This window comes from Mus caroli, chromosome 3, assembly GCF_900094665.2.
Source record: "Mus caroli chromosome 3, CAROLI_EIJ_v1.1, whole genome shotgun sequence".
Classification (NCBI taxonomy): domain Eukaryota; kingdom Metazoa; phylum Chordata; class Mammalia; order Rodentia; family Muridae; genus Mus; species Mus caroli.
In genome coordinates, this window is record NC_034572.1 from 77,457,512 (window position 1) to 77,477,505 (window position 19,994).

At 46.0% G+C, this 19,994-nt stretch overlaps 1 protein-coding gene across 1 annotated transcript in view; it reads left to right on the top strand.

The window, feature by feature from the left end:
- The window catches only part of Tmem154 (transmembrane protein 154), a 38,741-nt gene that overhangs the window by 4,066 nt on the left and 14,681 nt on the right, over positions 1–19,994 (top strand). Inside the window, exons 2-4 of the mRNA XM_021158876.1 lie at positions 14,314–14,568; positions 14,657–14,695; positions 19,853–19,880. Of these exons, the coding sequence (XP_021014535.1) occupies positions 14,314–14,568; positions 14,657–14,695; positions 19,853–19,880 (322 nt within the window). The remainder of the gene's footprint in view (positions 1–14,313; positions 14,569–14,656; positions 14,696–19,852; positions 19,881–19,994) is intronic.

A 19,994-nucleotide genomic window follows, 5' to 3' on the forward strand; every position in this document is an offset into this window, starting at 1 on the left:
TTACCAGCAGTCCCAAAATCCTGCGGCGGGGGTCGTGGGTAGCTGGCGGGTGTCAGGCAACCCTGCGCTCCCGCTACCCCGGCGCTGATCCAGCCGGATGAGCGAGGGGAACATTTTTGTGCAACCATTCTAGAGGGATGGAAATATTCTTGGAAATGTTCTTACTCTGCTGTCCTGAGGATTTATTCCTAATCACCCACAAGTGTGCAGGAATGAGACCAAGCCAACTGTGTTGACTGTACCATTTGTAAAACTGTGTGTGTATGCATGTGTGTGCGAAAGTCTGGGAAGGGAGGCAGAAACTCTCCAAATGTCCATTCACAGAGAAGGGGTGAAACAATTGTGCAGTTTTAGAATGAGTGTCACAGAGCAGGCTTGATGGACCTGTGCTACTGGCATCAAGCTGGATCAGGCTCAAACTAATACCGGCCAAACCCAGGGGTTGGTGATGATAATATGCATAGGTTGAGAGTTTCAGCTGCTTGGGAGCTGAAACAAGAGGATTGCTTGAATTATGGAATCTGATTCCAGCCTGGGCAACACAGACCCTCAGTGCAATATTGTGATTCACAGAATAATTGTTTTTATCTCAGGTTTTTAAAGTGCTCTGGCCTATGCTTGGATAGAGTCATAAATGCATTTAAAAGTGTGGATAACTATTAAGTACTTACCTTTGGGAGTAAGAGAAAGCAATGATATTAACCATGGCTATCTATCTTACTCAGCTTTCTGTCAGTATAATAAAATATCTGAGGGAGATATGGGGACATAGCTTTGTAGTGAAGAGGCCCTAGGTTCAATACCCAGTACCTACTAACCAACCAACCAACCATTCATCCAACCAACCAACCAACCAACCAACCATTCATCCAACCAACCAACCAATCAACCATTCATCCAACCAACCAACCAACCAACCATTCATCCAACCAACCAACCAACCATTCATCCAACCAACCAACCAACTAACCAACCAACCAATCAACCAACCAACCTACCTACCAACCAACCAACCAATCAACCAACCAACCAACCAAAAGACACAAAACTCAAAGTAAACAAATGAACAAAAGGAAGATTAAACCATCTGAAGAATTCAGCTTTTAAGGAAGAAAGATTTAATTTAGCTTATAGTTTGAGTCTGGCTCAGTGGGCCCATGTTGCCTTTGGCCCTGTGGTAAGGAATATGTGGTGTAGAAAACTGCTCACTGTGGGGTAGCTGGGAAGCGAGACTGGGTTACAGAATCCCCTTGAAGGCTATGGCTCCAATGACCCAATTATTCTCTACCAAGTGTGACCCAATACAATTTCCATCATCAGATAACAGTACCTGGCAACCAAGCCTTCAATACATGGGTTTGGGGAACATTCTAGAGCCGTATTATAACAATACCTGTAGTACTGTTTCCTTCAGATGAAAAGGATGACAGGAGCTGGAGAGAGAGATCATAAGAGCTGGTTTTGTTTTTTCTTTTTGAGATAGGGTTTCTTTGAGTAGCCCTGGCTGTCCAGGAACTCACTCTGTAGGCCAGGCTGGATTACCATTCACCTTGCCCTTCTAGACATGATATCCCGGCTTTCTTGAGATTTCTTTATACAGTTAAAGGCATGAGCCTCTGCTTCCCTAGTGCTGGGATTAAAGGTATGTGCTACTAGGACCAGCTAGAGTTCTTGATCTTCTTGCAGAGGACTGGAGGTTGGGTCCCAGCCCTCAACTCAGGTGGTTCACATATGCCTGTAACTCCAGATCCGGAGAATTTAATGCCCTCTTCTAGCTTGTATGGACACCCAGGCAAACACACAGACACACACACACAGCACAAATAAAAAATAAAGTTAAATTAAAATTTGAAGGAGATAATCCAGGGTCTAACAAAATCTGAGCAGTGGGCTGATTGCGACCCAGCTTCCTGCCCTTTTCTCCTGGCCATGGAGCTCCTAACAGCCTTTGTACTTGTACATTTGTAAATGTTCATGTTATGGAAATCAGCTCTCTCCCTCTCTCCCTTGGGTCTTATGGTGATGATTTTTTGTTGGCCTCCTTTTAAGTTTGGATTTACAAATCTTTTCTTTTCCAGTTGCTCACTTCATACACCTTGGCTCTTTCCTCGCTCCATGTTCCTGGGCCATCAGACCTTAACCTTGTGATTTTCATCCGCTCTCAGGCTGGGTGTACCTCCCCAGTTCTCACCCCTCTGCTGGCATCTCCACCCACCTGTAATCTTGCGTTTCCATCATCAGTCCCTTGGGTACATTATGGGTGGTGTCAGCTGCTCATCACATCCGAAACAGAGCTCATCTGTGCTCACCAGTGGCTTGAAACCACCCTGAGTCTTACCTGGGCTGCTCTACCTCTTAACATCTTAAACATCCTCATTGCCTCAAGTATTATCCCCCCCTCCATCCCATTTCATATTAACCCCGAACAATTGTTTTGTAACAAAAATGCAATCATCTTCTCCCCGCAACCCCCATCAGTGTTTTCTTCCTGGGCTACATCCCACATACCCTGACGTCATGATAAAACATCATGTGAACTGGGCCTGAATTCTCTTCTCACTTAATCCTCTCCACAACCCACCTTTTGCCTTATGAATCAACCACTTAACGGTGCCAAGTTGTGCGAGACTACTGGGCCTTTCTATGTGCCAGGCCCTCAACTCTGACCACTTTCCCTGAGGTCTTTGCTTCATGGACTTCAGAAATGGATACTCCATCATTTGTGAAGATGTTCTGAGTGCAACCCCAGATGCAACAAATCTCTTTGCTTCCCATACTGTCATGGCTCTGCCCTCTGTACACAGTACAGTTTCTATTCATTGGAATTATAAGTACAGATTTGGATGCTATTGTCTTGACTAGTCATTTCCCTGGGAGGCAAGTGCCTGACCTGGCCTCGTTCACCCTACCTAATAGTTCAGATTCAGTTTACTGCATGGCATGGGGTCTAGCAGACGTACAATAAAAATATGGTGCCTGGCTGGCTGAGTGAATGGATTTTATCTTACAGCTGAAGATTTACTATAATCAACTTCTATAATACTAATACCTAGCTCATCATTGTTTTAGCTTATCCAGTTTCCTAATTCTATACCAAAATGTTAACTAGCCCAAATCTTAGACAGATGTGGTGCCGCAGACCTGTAATCTCAGCAATGGAAATTTGAGGCAAGAGGATTGTGCGTTTGAGGCCAACCCTGGCTACCAGCAAGATCTTGACTCACTGAGACAACACTGTCAGGCCAGTGACATGGCTTGGTGGGTGAACTGCTCGCCCTGCAAGCATGAAGACCTGAGTTTAGGTCTCCAGCAGCCATGTAAAAGCCTGGCATGGAGGCGTGTATATCCTCAGCGCTGGGCGTTGGACGTAGGTAGCTTCCAGGGACTCGATGGCCAGCCAGCCTAGCCAAAGTGACAAGCTCTGAGCTCAGCTAGAGATCCTGTCTCAAAAGGTAAAGTGGAGATCAATAGAGGAGGACACCCAACTTTGACCTCTGGGCAACATGCATAAATGCACTGGTGAGCCCATGCGTGCGTGAGCACACACACACACACACACGCACACACAACATAACCATCTCAACTCTTCTAATGTGTGAGTTTCCATTCTGCATCTTCAACTCACAACAGGTATTGCCTCCTCCCTCCCCCGCTGAGTAGGCTAGACCAAGCCTTTGTAATCACCTTCTTGACATGGAAGGAAGTTCAGACCCAGAAAATTTGCATGGAACATTTTTAGAAAGGACCAGCGGTTACTGGGGGAAACTTCTGCAAGAACCATATGGGGACTTTAAGTTCCAGAGACATTAGCCTCCAATCTAGTAAAAATCGTTTTGAAAACCTGAAATGAAGTATATGAAACAAAAACAACTGAGAAAAGTTGCCTCAGGTGAGGACCACACAGGCATAATGCCTGGAACGAGGACAGTGGAGAGAAGAGCCAACTGTGGCAAGGAACTTGGAACTCCTGATTCTCCAGCCACCTCTTTCTAAGCTCTGGGTTCACAAGCATGTGTCAGTATGTCCAGTTTTATACAGTGCTGGGGATAGAGCCCTGCCTTCAGTCATGCCATGATTTACTTGGTTTTGGTTTTGGCTTTGGTTTTTCGAAACAGGGTTTCTCTGTGTAGAGAACTTTCCAGACTTTCCTGGAACTCACTCTGTAGACCAGGCTGGCCTCCAACTCAGAAATCCACCTGCCTCTGCCTCTCAAGTGCTGGGATTAAAGGTGTGCACCACCACTGCCCAGCTGCCATGATTTACTTAAAAGTTAACTTACTCTTTCTAAAAAAAAAGAAAAACCTCTGCTTGTTTGCTTATTTATTGATCATTAATATTGCCAGACTTTATTGATGATGCATTTCACAAAAAAATTAAATATCAGATTTTTGAAATGTGCAAAAAAAATATTGCCAGACTTAGCAAATAAGTATGAGTACCAATTAAATGGATTTCAGATAGCGTAGGGGTGTTTATGCATGTGTGTGTGTGTGTGTGTGTGTGTACATATGAATATCCTGCAACTTATACTAAGTGTGGTACACTTGAATATGGCACGTGACACACTGAAAGAGTACACAGTTGATGTGAGAGAAGAACTTGGGTGGATTCGGATGCCACTTCTTTCATCTGGAGTCTCAAGGATTATGACTGTCAACTAAAGAGCATCTCCCTGTTGGTTCCTGGCTAAGATCATGACGATGGAGCTTATGTGACCAAGGAACTGAATGGACATGATGCCTGGAGTTTGTGTCTCTGCCACATTAGGACTTGCAACACCCTGTTTGTTCCTGCTTCTGTTAGATGCTGTCTGAGAATCCTGGGTGTTTTCTGATGTGCTAACCAAGACAACTGAGAGATTTAGTAGAAGAAGAAGAAGAAGAAGAAGAAGAAGAAGAAGAAGAGGAGGAGGAGGAGGAGGAGGAGGAGGAGGAGAGAGATGAGGAAGAAGAGGAGGAAGAGGAGGAGGAAGAGGACGAGGAAGGGGAAGAAGAAAGAGTAACAGTGATAATTAAAAAGAATTCAAGAACGGATCAACGTTAAGTGATGCATTACTGTAATGAGCCATGTTAAAAGCTAATGTGAGACTGCAGAGGTGACTCCCTCAGCAAACTTCTTACTGAGCAACTGTGAGGACCTGAGTTTGGATTCCAGGATCTGTATACACAGGTATGGTGGCTCAACTCTACAATCCCCTGCATGAGAGAAAGAAACATTTGGATCCTTGGAGCTTGCTGAGCCTGGAATACATAAGACCCTATTCTCCAAAACAAACAAAAAGTTAGTGAGAGAAGTCTTATGCAATGGTGTTGAGCTCATAACTGTAGGGAAGAGGGAGGGGGAGGAGGGAGGAAGTAGGAGGAGAAGTAAGGGAAGGTGAGGGGAGAGGAGGAGGTGGGAGAGCACGGAAGGTCTCAGCAGCTGCAGCAGGAGTGGTAAGATCTGGTGCTTGAGGCCTGTCTGAAAGTCCAGGTCAAAGGGCAACACTGATTCTCCTTAAAGACCTAGTGGGTCAGAAGCCAGACTGCTTTAGAGTTGATCCAAGAGAGTTGAACCCATCACTTTGCATCAATAATTTGTTTCCCTCTTGAGCTTCAGTCCTTAAACCCTCGACTTATTGGTCACACACAGAGGCCTCAAGGTCATAGGTTTGCGTAATCCTCAGTTGTTCCTCTTGAGCCACCATTCAGGGTGGGGTGGAGGCCCAGTCTCTTCCTACCATCTCTGATTTTGCAAAACAGCACATTGCCACTTATCATTTTAGTTGTCTCTGACCTGACACTTGTCTATCGGACAGTGCTGAGCTTGTGGTGAGCGGAATGATGCTGAGATGTCAGAGTGTGAGTTTCAGGGCCAAGGCATCCTGGCTAATGGGGGAGGGGGACAGCAAGTCTCTAGAAAGAGGTTGGCAGAACTGTTGGGTAGGGCCCAGGGGTCTGCTAGGAAGGGCAAGGCTAGGCATATTTGCTTTCCAGTTACTCTTTTACATTGCTGTATCAATCAGATTTCTCTTACTGTAACAAACTACCAGAGACAATCAACTTAAAAAGAGAGGAGGTTGATGTGGGCTTATGGTTGTAGGGGTTTGGGTCTGTAATTCGTTGGCCCATTGTTCTGCAGCCTGTGGGAAGGCAGCACATTGGAGCAGGGTGTGTGTGACAGGGGAAACGCTTGGGAAATGGCAGGAATAGAAGAGAGGCAAAGGAAAGACTGCCTTCCCACAATCCTCTTTAACGACACCCTCCCTGTGACCTGAGGGCCTTCCACCAGTACCAGTAGTGCCTCAGACTGGGAGCCTTAGGAGGACATCCCACCCCAAAACTCTAGTCACTTTGGTTGGAAATAAGCTATTCAAAAGAGAAACAGAAATACAATAAACCAGGAAAATACCAAGTATTGTGATGGTAATCATCTTTATTGATCACCTCCAATTCCAAGTACAGTCTTATTTCACTAATGTTCAGAAGTTGTTTTTTTTCTTTCTTTTCTGAGTTAGAGTCTCACTCTGTAACCCAGGATAGCCTAGAGCTTATTTCAGAGACTAGATTGGTGTCCAATTTGTATTGCTCTTTTTGCTTCCTGAGTGCTAGGATTGCAGACATTTCCTCCCTTGTCCAGGTAAGAATTTTGTATTCTGTCCTATGTGGTATGAGTATATTTTAAAACTGGGCACATGCTATAGGCTAGAATGGCATTATTCCCCCTCTGTGTAGCCCTGGATGTCCTAGAACACACTCTGAAGACCAGGCAGGTATCAAACTCAGAGATCCTTATTCCTCCTGTCTCCCAAGTGCTGGGATTAAAGGTGTGTGCCACCACTGCTCAGCAAGAATAGTAATCAGTTTGTGCTGCTTTTTGGTCAGGTGAGCCAGGGAAAGGACCAGGGGCATTTCTGGACACTGCCCAAAGGCCATGGGCAAAGCTGTCCCAATGTTCCATCCTTCTACTTGGCAAGAGTGTTCTCATGTGTCACACACAGTCACCCTCCACACCCAGGCTGGTACCCAGTATGTCTGCCACGGTCATTTGTTCCAGTTTTGTTCCTGGCCACCCTATAATCAGGTACCACAAATACAGAACAATTAATTTTGAAAAAGTGATCACTAGAAGAAAGAACTGATTAATGGTGTATATACCTATTCAGCTTGCTCCCAAGGTTCCTTTTGGCATGTGGCTCCCAATCACACTTAAATTAATAAGTCTGTCATTGTGAGTCACAGCAAATTAAGACACTGTCCACTCACTCATGGTTTAATTCAGTAATTCTTAGGTCAGCAAGCTTATTTACCAGAGTCATCTAGGAAGACTTTAAGGAAATATTATTAGGACTAGGGCTATCACTCACCAGAGGACTCTCTCTCTCTCTCTCTCTCTCTCTCTCTCTCTCTCTCTCTCTCTCTCTCTCTGTGTGTGTGTGTGTGTGTGTGTGTGTGTAGCATGAGGAAGGTCCTAGGGTTGCTTCTAGACACACATCCTGTTACCCAGGATACATCCCTACACAGCATCAAATAACTGGCGAAACGGAGGGAAAATAGCTGTTGGGACAACTGATCATTATTAATCACAAAATGAAATTATTTAGGCAACAACTCCCAGACCAGTGAACTGTCTTGAGTTTTAACTCAAACCTACTATGTCAGAACTCTGGGAGAAGAACCTGGCAGTCTATGCTTTATGAAGCTTCCTGGATAGTTCCAAAGACTGGAGGCTTAAACCACCATGTCATGCATTCAGCAGACCTTTTGGGGGAGACTCAGGTTCCCATCTCTCAGACTTATTCAGGAAGGGGAGTCTTGTCCTGATATATCTGCCCAGCATTATCCAGAAGCTCAGCTTTCAATGATAACCTTAAGCATTGGGTTCAGCTGAGAGACTTGGGTACTAGATTCCAGGGCCTTGAGCTTGATTCTTGTCAAGTTTACAGAATGAACAGCAGAACAAGAGTGAGTTGAGTTGTTAGCCCAAGGAAGGGCTAGAAGCAGAGAGTTTAGAGGTTGGTCTCAACCTTGACTGCACCCTGCATTCCCCTGCAGGTAATTCTCCCAGCCTTCATCCCAGCCTCTGATATAGAAACCATGTGAGTGAGACCTGAGTATCAGGCATGCAAGGTGCTCAGGCAGTGGGAATGTGCAGCTAAGGCAGAGGTGTCCTTGGCTTTTGAACTTTATAGTTTGAGACAGGAGCTCACGTAGTAGCCAAGGATGACTTCGAATTTGTGATCTTCTTGCCTCTACCTCCAAAGAGCTTGGATTACAGGCATGCTCAGTTTTTCCCAGAGCTGAAGTTACACCCAGGGCTTCACGCCTGACAAGCCTTTATCACCTGAGCTATATCCCTACACCAACTTGGTTTCCTATTTATTTATTTAGCTATTATTTTAATCTTTTTCTAACAGGCTTTGGGCTCCTCACTCTGCTCCATGCAGATGTCAGGGGTGACATGTAGGTAACTCTTGGGTTTAGTTTCTTGAGTATCCTCAAAGTCACACATGTGGTCGGTTAGTCCACAGAACAGGAGAGAGAGAGAGAGAGCACAGGACACCAGCTGTGCCTTGTTCCATTTCACTGTCTGAGTTATAAGTACCTAAGTCATTGGGGCACACACTCTGCAAAATCAACAAAGGCAAGAACAGGCCCAGCACAGGGCACGATATCCTGAATTAGGAAACCCTTTTCTATCGTTGCTTTAGTTTGTGGGTCCTTAGCAGGGAAGTGGGGGTACACCCCATTTCAAAACCAAGAAGGGTCAGGGTGTACTGAGTGGTAGAGCACATGCTTAGCAAGCACAAGGTCCCCAGCACCTTCCAACCACATGCTCTTTATCCTCAGCTCTCAGCACCAGCCTAGCAGCATACAGCAGCAACCACAAAACCTAGAGATCTCGATTACACATTTGTTCCACTTTCAAAAAAAAAAAAAAAAAAAAAAAAGAGAAGTTAGCTGGCTTGCTTCACCAAGAAGCAAACTCATTTCCACTCAGTGGCTGTCCTCAGGACGATGACACAGGCATGCGTGAGGCTCAGATACTGGAGCTATCAGACCTCATCTCATTTCTTCCCCGACTCACAAGATTTTTCTCCAGGGTCCTCACCAGATGTGCACCCTGTGAGTCCCAGATGTGTTTGCATAAATACCGTCAACAATCATTTGTAAGTGAGCCTTCTTTAGTATCTGGTGATTCGGGGCTGAACAGTCAGATGATGAGATGTAGCCTACCTTCAAGTGTCTGACAGTGACATTGTGATGTTAAAAGGTGACATTGAGTCATTCTTTAAGGACCAGAGAGAGAAATGATGAAATGAAGAAGCTCTGGGAAGTTTGGGATGGGGTCACTTGATATAACCATGACCAGGCCAGCCATCAGAACGTTCCTGTTGGAGCCCTGTAGACGGGTGGCAGGCAAGGCCTACCTGCATTTCACACACTGCCTTCAGGGTTTCTTCTGCCTTTTACTTGCTGACGCCTCTTCTTTCCACACCCACTGTATCCTCACCCCACCCTCAGCTCTGCCAATTTTATCCCCATCCCCTCTACTCATGTCCTGAATAATATCCAAATTGTTAGCCCCGAAATATGAGAATAAATGAGGAAGTTATAGCAGGCTGGCGGAACTCCCGAGGGATAAGCAAGAAGCACACCAGGAAAGAAGATAGGTAGCCGGACAAAGTTGACATCAGGTATCTGGTGTCTGTGCCCCGGGCTGAGAAGGCACGGCACTTACCCACTCACCTGCCTTCCGGAGCACTTTTAGGGAGCAAGTTCTAAAATGGGAAGGGCTCTTCCCGGGTTCCTTCATTATGAACATGGAGTCGGGGAAGGAGTGGATATGTAGGGTGTCTGAGGCAAAAAGAAGAAAACCTGAAAGCCCCGTAGCGCTCACTTTCTGGAGATCTGTTTTACGGCCAGGGTGCTAGGTGCTAGACGCTAGTGCTGTGTGACATGGCACCAGACATCGCCGTTCTTCGCAAAGCAAAGGCAAGTGCTAGAGCCCATGGGGTTGCCTGAGGCTGAGCAGCGGTTTAGGGGCTCCCCGACTTCCACTGGGTTAAAAGCTGCTTTAACTCAGTGGCGGGGTGTGTGGGGGGAAGCTTTGGGGGAAAGTCCCCGAGCTGCCTTCTGCTAGCTCCATCCACCACCACTTTAGCACCTCTGGTTCTTGTGTTGAGTCTGAGTCCCACCTTGGTTTTCTTGTTTCCGGTTTTCTCTCTAACTTTGTTTTTTTCTTAAGTCAGGGTTTCTCTGTGTAGTTATTGCCATCCTGGGTCCTGGAATTCGCTTTGTAGACCAGGCTGGCCTTGAACTCAGAGATCTGCCAGTTTTTGAGCCAGGCTTGTCTTGGTGGTGCATGGGATTAAAAGCATGCACCACCACTCTTGGCTCCATTTACTTTCAAAAAGACAACAAACTAACAAACAGATTCTTTATGCATTCATAGAATTTAGCCCAAGAGACAGGACTACTCCCTGGGGAAAGATAATTTCATCGATTCATCTGAAAAGTGTGGACACTGAAGTTATAAAGGTCAGACTAGAAGACATGGGGTGTCATGTGCCGTGGGAGGGGCGGAGTTTAGTCTAGCACTCAGAAAACACTCCTTCAGCCCATTTACTGTTGTTTATCTGGAGGCTTTTATGCGGTTAAACCCCACTAGAACATGGAGAGTGATATGGAAGGTTATCATAGGAGTCTCTGAAGATGAAGGCCTGCAGAAGAGAGAGAGAGAGAGAGAGAGAGAGAGAGAGAGAGAGAGAGAGAGAGAGAGAGAGAGAGAGAGAGCGCTCTGGGGTTTAGCTTTGTGGTAGAGCACTTGCTTAGCATGCTAGTGACCCCGGGTCCCATCCCCCTACTACAAAATTAATTTTAAAAGGAGGGAAAGAGGCAGAGGCAGAGGCAGAAAGAACTCTAAGCTCTCTTTTACTTAGACACCGGAGAGTCTGGTGGAAAACACATTTGAGCCTGTCAGGGTGTACTGTAGGGAGAGCCTGCAGCCCATTTAAACTCCATAGTGTCACTAAAGGCCACCTGCCTGGTCTTGAAAAGCAGAGTACACCATCTAGGGCTGCCTGGGACACTTCTCTCTTCCTTCCACAGCCCCAGTGGCAGAGCCTCTCATTATTCTTACTGGCCTGTATCTGTCCCCATTTTCTCTTCTCTGGGGCCACAGGTCGAGTGGAGACAAGGACAATAAGCATTGTACTAGAGAGAGCTTGGCTCATCTGCTCCCCTTGGAGAGGAGCTACTGGGGTTCTGGGCAGAGCTGCCTGCCTTGCATCTGGGATGAGGTGCCTCAGCCAGAACCCAGCAATGCTGGCCTTCCCCATCCTTATCCACCCTTGTGCCAGCAAGCCACTGTCTGTTCTAGGCTGAGGGACAAGAACCCAGAGTCCACTCTCTTGCTCTCTGCCTGATGGCCAAACTTCATGACTCTCAGCACCGTATTTCCTTCCCCCTGATTGAAGGGAGACACATTACCAAGATAAAGTCTCAGGTTCCATCATGACCCTCCGGGGACCCCAGTCTTCTCTCTTCGTGAGCTCTGTGACTGAGCAAGTCGTGTGAAGTCTGTCACCATATCTCTCTGCACGCGTAGAGGGCACAGAATGAGATGGTGCAGATAGAGGGCAGAGTACAGACAGGGCTTAGTTCTTCATAGCGTCTCAAGAAGTGGAGTGCGGTGACACAGACCTGCCATCCCAGTGCTCCGGAAGCTGAGGGTGCTGAGCAAGACCTCTGAGTAAATAAACAGGAAAGATTAGCCTGAAGCAGGTGACAGCACCCACAGCAGCAGTGAGGGTAGGCCAAGGAAAGGAGAACTGATCTGCAGACCTCGCTCAGTGGTAGAGCACCCACTTTGCGTGCGCACACTGCTGAGTGTGGTGTCCGGCAGGAAGAGGGAGGCGGAGGGAGAGAATATAAATACCTCTGATTTTCTTCTTTTCATCCTGGGGCCCCTCTCCTAATACCATCACACTGGTGATTAGGGATCAGTGTAGGAATTGGAGTGAGGATCCACAGGTAGTTTATAAGTGAACAGATATTTTTACTGTTGTAACGTGAATCTGAGGAATTCACTGCAGTGTGATTACAAAGAGAGATAAACTATTGAGCGGCTCTGCACTGCTCAACTTGGCCATCCTGTGGAGGGATGGCCTAGCCAGAGTACAGCTTAAAGCCACTCATCTTTCCTTAGACATCAAACCTTTTGCCTTAAAATGTTTTTCACCAACTGACTCATGCGTCTTCTGCATGTAATATTTTCTGCTGTCAGACCAGGGTGAGAATCAGACAGCCCTACCCCATGACAGAACAAAACCCCTTCAGCCACCCCGTCACTGCTGGGACGAGGTGAGGTTCTTTCCCCTCTGTGAAGGGTGTCTAATGGCATTCAAGGGTCAGACAGAGTAACCTTGCTTCTCCTTTGAAATAGGGAAAGTTCCGGTGTGATCATTTTTCTTGTTGCTTTGACCAAAGCAACTTAAGGAAAGAACAGCTTATTATGGGTCACAGGCCAAGGGTTCAGTCCCTCATGGCTAGGAGGACATGGTGACAGGACAGGGGGCAGCTGGCGATATTGCCACAGTTGGAAAGCAGAGAGGGATGAAATGTGATGGTCAGCTCTTGGGTGCCTTTCTCCTTACTCAGTCTAGGACGGTAGCACATGGAATGGTGGCATCCACAGTGAGAATGGGTGTTCCCACTGCAGTTAACTTAATCTAGAAACTCACAGACACGCACAAAGGCTTGCCTCCTGCTTGGTAATAAATACTGTCAAGCTGACAATGGAAGTTAACCATTTTAACCATGAGACTCTACCAGTGCATTTTCCTAAATAACTATAAATTGTGAGGTTTTCTCCGCCCCCCCACTTCTTTTTATGTATGTGAATGCACACTGTCTTCACATACACCAGAAGAGAGCATCAGATCCCATTACAGATGGCTGTGAGCCACCATGTAGTTGATAAGAATTGAACTCAGAAGCTAGAGAAAGTACCCAAGGAGCTAAAGGGATCTGCAACCCTATAGTTGGAACAACATGATGAACTCACCAGTACCCCGGAGCTCTTGTCTCTAGCTGCATATGTATCGAAAGATGGCCTAGTCNGCCATCACTGGAAAGAGAGGCCCATTGGACTTGCAAACTTTATATGCCCCAATANAGGGGAATGCCAGGGCCAAAAGAATGGGAATGGGTGGGTAGGGAAGTGGGGGGGGGTATGGGGGACTTTTGGGATAGCATTGGAAATGTAATTGAGGAAAATACGTAATAAAAAATATTAAAAATTTAAAAAAAAAGAATTGAACTCAGGACCTCTGGAAGTGCAGTCAGTGCTCTTAACCACTGAGCCATCTCTCCAGCCCTTGAAGTTTTTTTTTCTCCAAGGGATCATCTTGAGAATCTTATTTCACAAATGAGATATTCATCACGTACTTATTTAGAATCCAGGAGGACTTGTCAGACATTCAAGGGGTCTTGAGTGCTGTGTGCTGGGCAGAATGTCAGGCACTTAGCTCTGAAACCCAAGTGAGCCCAGTATAAAAAAATTCATTCCTATTTCTATCTACTATCTATCTATCTATCTATCTATCTATCTATCTATCTATCTATCTATCTATCTATCTATCACCTCTATCTTATCTATCTATCTATCTATCTATCTATCTATCTATCTATCTATCATCTATCTGTCTATCATCTATCTATCATCTGTATGTATTATATATCTGTCTATCAGTCATCTCTATCTACCCTATCTATCTATCTATCTATCTATCTATCTATCTATCTATCTATCTATCTACCTACCTACCTACCTACCTATCAATCATTTTGTGGTACTAGACCTTATGTTTGCAAGGCATGTATCCTTACAGTAAGTCTTACCTCCAGGCCCATTGATTTATATCTAAATGTATTTTTTAATGGCATGCATTTTACATTGTGTCAGTAAATTTAAATTTACTCAGAAACTTTATGAACATTCCCTAGCTCTCTATGGCTTTGGGAGTAGTAATATCTATGGTGTGACAAAGCCTGCATTCAGTGTGTCTAGAGTGTCTGGCTGAGGCTGGACTGCGGGTGTGTGTGTTGGGGTGGGGGTGGGAGGAGGCTTGCCTCTGCTTTGACTCTATGTTCAACACACTTGGAGCTTGAGCTTCATTTAGCTCAAAGCAATATACTCTTCATGTCATGCCGAATAGGAACACCACTCACAGTGGACCAAGCTCACTACTGAATGAGCCATTTAAAGATCGCCAAAACCACGACACATCAGCTTAGACTCCATGGCAGCCTTGCTTTTGTTCATGTTTAGGAAATGACGAGGAGTCAGAATACTCAGGACAGAGCACCACAGAAGAAGAAAACGCAGAGGACAAGACGACGACAAGTGCTCTGGCTACGGTGACCACAGAAGCATTAGCTGAAAATGTGAATTCTACCCACATCAACGACACCTCAAACCAGGTGGAATTTATATTAATGGTGGCGATCCCACTGGCTGCGCTGCTCATCCTTCTATTCGTGGTTCTCATTGCGACCTACTTTAAAAGCAAGAGACCTAAGCAAGGTAGGTAACTCTTGTGTTCCCGATTCCAGACAACCACTGTACACCTTAATGAGCCACCAGAAACAGATTGCTTTCTTCTTTTACGCAGAGCCTTCTAGCCAAGGATCTCAAAGTGCCTTGCAGACACGTGAGTAGCCTGGTATTTGCTTGGTGTTGGAGTAAATAAAGTTGTAAGTGATGAGTGATTACAGCTCACAGATGTTTGCAAGAGGTTAATAATGGCATATTCTGTGTGTGTGCCTGTGTGCATGCGTGCATATGTCTGTAAATTTTTAATCTGCATTGAAATTATAATCTACTGCTGCTACCCAGAGAATCTTGACCACGAAAACAATGTGACATTTCACTTTGTAGGAGGAGAGGGTCAGGCAGGTGTCCGATTGGGGTTAATGACAAAGGGTTAGAGAGTTCATCATGCTTACATGAATTGGGTCTTTACTCATATTTCCATAATAGATATTACTTCTCCCATCCTACCCCACCCCAGTTTGAAAAGGGTAGAGAGAAGTATTCTCCTTGCTCCCACCAAGAACATCTATATGGAAATTGCTAACTGACTAAAGATGACTGACTGAAACCAAGATAGGAAACTCCCAGTCACCGGTGTGCTCAAAAAGTATAGAACAAAATGAGAGAATCCTAGGATTCAGGGTTGCTCTGGTCCCAAGCAAACTTGGCATATTTTGACTTGTGCTGGTAAACTCTGACTAGGTCCAGTGTTTCTGTTTGCTTGTTTGTAATTATATATATATATATATATGTGTGTGTGTGTGTGTGTGTGTATGTGTACATGTATATATGTATGTATGTATATGTATATATACACACATATCTATCTAACTATATATCTGTATTTGTAGATAGATATAGGTATAGATATAGATATAGGTATAGATATAGATATAGATATATACACACACTCACATTTTGTGTGTGTGTGTATGTGTGGGTGTGGGTGTGTATGTATATATGTATATATGTATGTATGTATATATACACACATATCTATCTAACTATATCTATATCTGTATCTGTATCTGTAGATAGATAGAGATAGAGATATACACACACTCACATTTTGTGTGTGTGTGTGTGCATGCACATTCAAGCCAACAGGCACAGGCATCGATGCACATGTGGAAGTCAGACATGTGCTTGTAGAAATAGTTTTTCTCCTTTCACCATGTGGGTTTTAGGGATCTAGCCCTGGTTGGCAGCGTTGACAGCAAGCCCTTTTGCCTGATGAGTTGTCCCATTGGCCCAGGCTTCAGGTTTTAAATTGAAGCTTTTAAAAGTCATTTCAAACTTTACTTAAGGGTAGGAGCTTCTCAAGTAAGATGCATAGTCAGGCTCACATAGAAAACTCCTCTGCATCCTCCAGTCCTACTAACAAGGCACTTTGCTTTTCTTGCTGTCTGTCCCACACTGGGGCAGCCATTTAGCTCTGGGTAGGAGCTGTAATGATTCTATTCACGGCCAGTGGACGGGGAGGTAAGTGGAGCTGGGAAGGAAGTCCTCTTCCTCCACAGAAGGAACTGGTAAAATAATTAGAAAGAGGAAGAAGAGGGAACCCATTCTCCACCGCTTGAAATTTCAGAGTAACCTAGCAACAGTGGTTGTGTGGGAGCTCCTCTGGAATCTATAGTTAACGCAAGACCCAATGGGGCTGCCCAGACACCCTCCCCTCTTCTTGCCTAGGCTGGACTTGAACTCTTCCACTCACGCAGCCCTCCTGCATCAGCCTCTAAAGTAGATCTGGGCTGCAGGCCTGCAACACTGCACCTGGCTCTTTCCATTCCTCCTTTTATTTTAACCTCAGGGGAGTTCCCTGTCAAACCTAGATGTGAAGGGGAGTCCAGGGCTGGGGCCTCCAGTCTCATGTCAAGCTCTTAGGCTTTCAAGCTCTCTGAACTCTGGTGTTCAAGTCTTTCAGTTCCAAAATCATTTGCATGTAAGGAGCAGACCCATCCTCCTGCTTTTCTTGATAGCTAGCCAAAGCAGTTTTCATATTTTAATCCTTACTATAATATTAAATTTCAATTGCATATTATGTATCACACAGTAGATGCATGCATCTATCATGTATGTATGTATGTATGTATCCATCTGTCCATCCATCCGTCCATCCACCCAGGTTACAGAATGGCTATAAAGGGTTCTGAGAAGCCACAGAAGAGTTCAAGGTGTTCCAAAGAGGAAGGACTAAGAAGCCAGAACTAGGAACCTGATAGATCTACAAAGACTTTCTGCAGGATACAATAACAAATACAGGTTGGAGTTCTACCAGAGATCCTGCCATAGAGTTAGGCTGCAGGGTCAGAGTTGAGCTACTCAAGTGAGGTGCAGTGGAGGCTGTAAAGGGAAAAGTAAGGTCTAGGATGGAGAGATGGACAGGTAGACAGCAATTCCAGTAGGCTGTATCAGTAGTGGGGGTGGCCTAGAGTTTTCTGCCTATCAGTCACCACACACACACACACACACACACACACACACACACACACACACACACAGAGAGAGAGAGAGAGAGAGAGAGAGAGAGAGAGAGAGAGTCTGAAGCAAACAAAAAAGCCTCACTGTTTTAGACGATCTAGAGTAAGCTAGGGCTGGGCACAGCCTTTCTCCCATTGCCTTGATGTGTTGGGTAATCTCTCAAAGAACTGCTGCGAAAGCACGAGCAGGAAGTCATCATTTAGAACAGACCATGGCTAACCGATGCCGGCTCTGCTCAATGAGGCTCCTGCTCAGACTAGAAAGCAGGCAGCCAGAGCCTTCTATGGCTCCTTCCCTCAGGCCAGGGCCAACAAGCCCACTGTCTACAGCATAGGGAGGGTCTTGTCAGAAAAGTGGTTGTAAAGCAGGAACTAAATGTGGAAGACAAGCAGTAGGAGAGAATGAGAGGGCAGCTGGAAAGGGATAAGATGGAGCCCAGTGTGAGTGCGTGCACCCAGTCGGTGGCTATTAATAAAGAGATGTAGGCCAGGTAGAGTGGAGCAGGCAGGACCTGATTGCTGAGGACAAGTAATTGGTCCCCCCGCCCCCCTCTGCCCCTGGCTTAATGCTCTGCTCTTGTCCGATCTCCCAGATGTGTTTCTGTTGCCATGGTGGCTGGGGCAGGGGTAATGGCCCTGGAGCAGAGAAGATGAGGCCACAGAAGGCTTTTTGCTCTTTTAATACTGATTATGGAGCCTCTCATTTGGTGCATCTGGAGCACTTTGGTAATGGATTTTTAAACTTTTCCATCATCTGCATGCAGGTCAGCTTCTGCCTACCTCCGAGTCTGTGGGGAGCCCAGATTAGAGTGAAAATCTGTGCTCACAGCGGGACTGTGGAGTCACATGCTCTCTGAGAAACTGGTGGGGAAGTTAGTAAGCAGGAAAAGGGGACTGGTTAGAAGCAGGCGTGTGTGTGTGTGTGTGTGTGTGTGTGTGTGTGTGTGTGTGTGTGTGTGTGTGTGTTTGGGACAGGTCTTTATGGATCACCTGTAGAGAGTTTCAGTTGTGTGGGGCTTTGTTTAAAGTCCCTTAAGGAAATAGCCAGTATGTTTTTAGATTAAAACTGTCCGTGTAGGGCCAGGGATGTAACTGATCTTGTATGCTCAAAGTCTTGGGCTCAGTCTCTGAGTACTGCAGACCAGGGTGGTGAGGCATGTTTATAATGCCTGTGCAGGATCAGAAGTTCAAGGTCATCTTCAGTTAGATATCAAGTTTGAAGCCAGCCTGAACTCTGCGAGATCCCATCTTAAACAATGACCAGAAAACTGCAGGCACAAAGTGTGTAAGACGAAGCCATTCGACTAAGTTTCTGGAGAGTCAGGCATCTCCAGGAGGTCTCCGATTCTATTTGGGTGCAGAAGACAGAGCTTACAGTGCCTTCTGGGCCAGCAGTGACGGTGTGAAACCTGCATCTGCACCAGCTCTCCTGGGTTTGCCATGTCACCAAAGCTTGCCCAACCGGCAGGACATAGCAGCTTGTGCCATCTGAGCTCAGTTCCAGGTGCCAGCTGGCTGTGTTTCCTCACCAATGACTGCACTTCTTCAGGCTAGACACAAGGTGGCCTCCAGTTGTCAGGGGTTGAGGCAGCAGACTTCCTGGGGACCTCTACAAAGGGTTTGCCTTCCAAAGCATCTGTCTTACTCTCAGTGCACCCACTTGCCACCACTGATTGTCTTCTCCGGGATGTCGGTTTCCCTGCCAAACCAAACAGAGCTTGCTTGGGCCAGGCAGCAGGCTGTGATTCTTGCCACCTGTTCGTCTGGAGTCTTAGCCACATTAGAGCTGTTTTATCAAATGCTACCTGACTCTCACCCCAATCAGCAGCCATCAAAGGCAAGCTGGTTAGAAATCCCACTATTATAGTAATGATAGGTCCAAAAGATCAGACATAAATATAACTCCATTGCTAGACAACTGAGATAAAAAGCCCATTCATCTTTCTGCTGCATTCTTACCAGGTGTTACTTGCCAGGTACTGTGCTAGCAGGAAGGGGACTGGGGTATGCTTGCCACGGTAAAGAGGACCGATGCTATGGTGGCCCTTTGGGAGCTGTGCTTGGGTGGGAGAGACAAATGAAGTAGAATCAAACAGATGGCCTTACTGACCAGTACTGTGAAATGCAGAGCCAGGGACCAACGGGACCGACGAACCTTCCTGAAATAGAGGTGGGGATGACAGACTGAGAAGTGGAGGGATCCAGCCATTTAAAGAGCCGGGTAAAGGGGACTTTCAGAGGTATCCCTTGGCAGAGAAGCCCACGTGGCATAGTGTTAAGGACCATGTGTCATAAGGAAACGATGCTGGAACATTATTTTGTTGAAGGGGATCCATAGCCAAGCCCTTGTTTGTAACACTTGCTTGCTTTCCTGACCACGCTTTTCCTCTTCGAGTGGATAAAAGAATAATAGGGAAGGTGAGCACTCTCTGGGGAGCACCTATCTCTAAGGAAAGCAGAGTTCATGATTTCAGAGGATTCCAGACCTCGTTTCAGCACGACAGTCTGTACTGTGTGACTTGGGGGTTAATGACTGCTCCTTGGAATATGTGATTTGATTCATGGGCCTCAAGGTCCTTCAGTGTGGTGAAGGTCCTGAGTCTGATCTCTGGGACCCATGTGGAAGAAAGAGAGAATGGACTTCTACAAACTATCCCCTTGTCTTTGCTTAAGTGCTGTGGGTCCCCATCCCTTGTCATCATGTCCCTCCCATTGCAAAGGACACCTAGTGGATGTTCCAGTAAATCCCTGCGATGAACTAGGCTGGTGTGATTCTTGTATCTGTTCTCTTTCAGATGAACTTGGAGGTGAAACCCTGAAAGTGTGAGTCCTCTCCTCCTGTCTTCAGTTCCTTGTTGTGTGGACAAGAATGGTGAAGGGGAACACATGGGGAGCCATTAGCCTTTCCCCAGCTTCTGCTGTGGCTGGTTTCTTTTG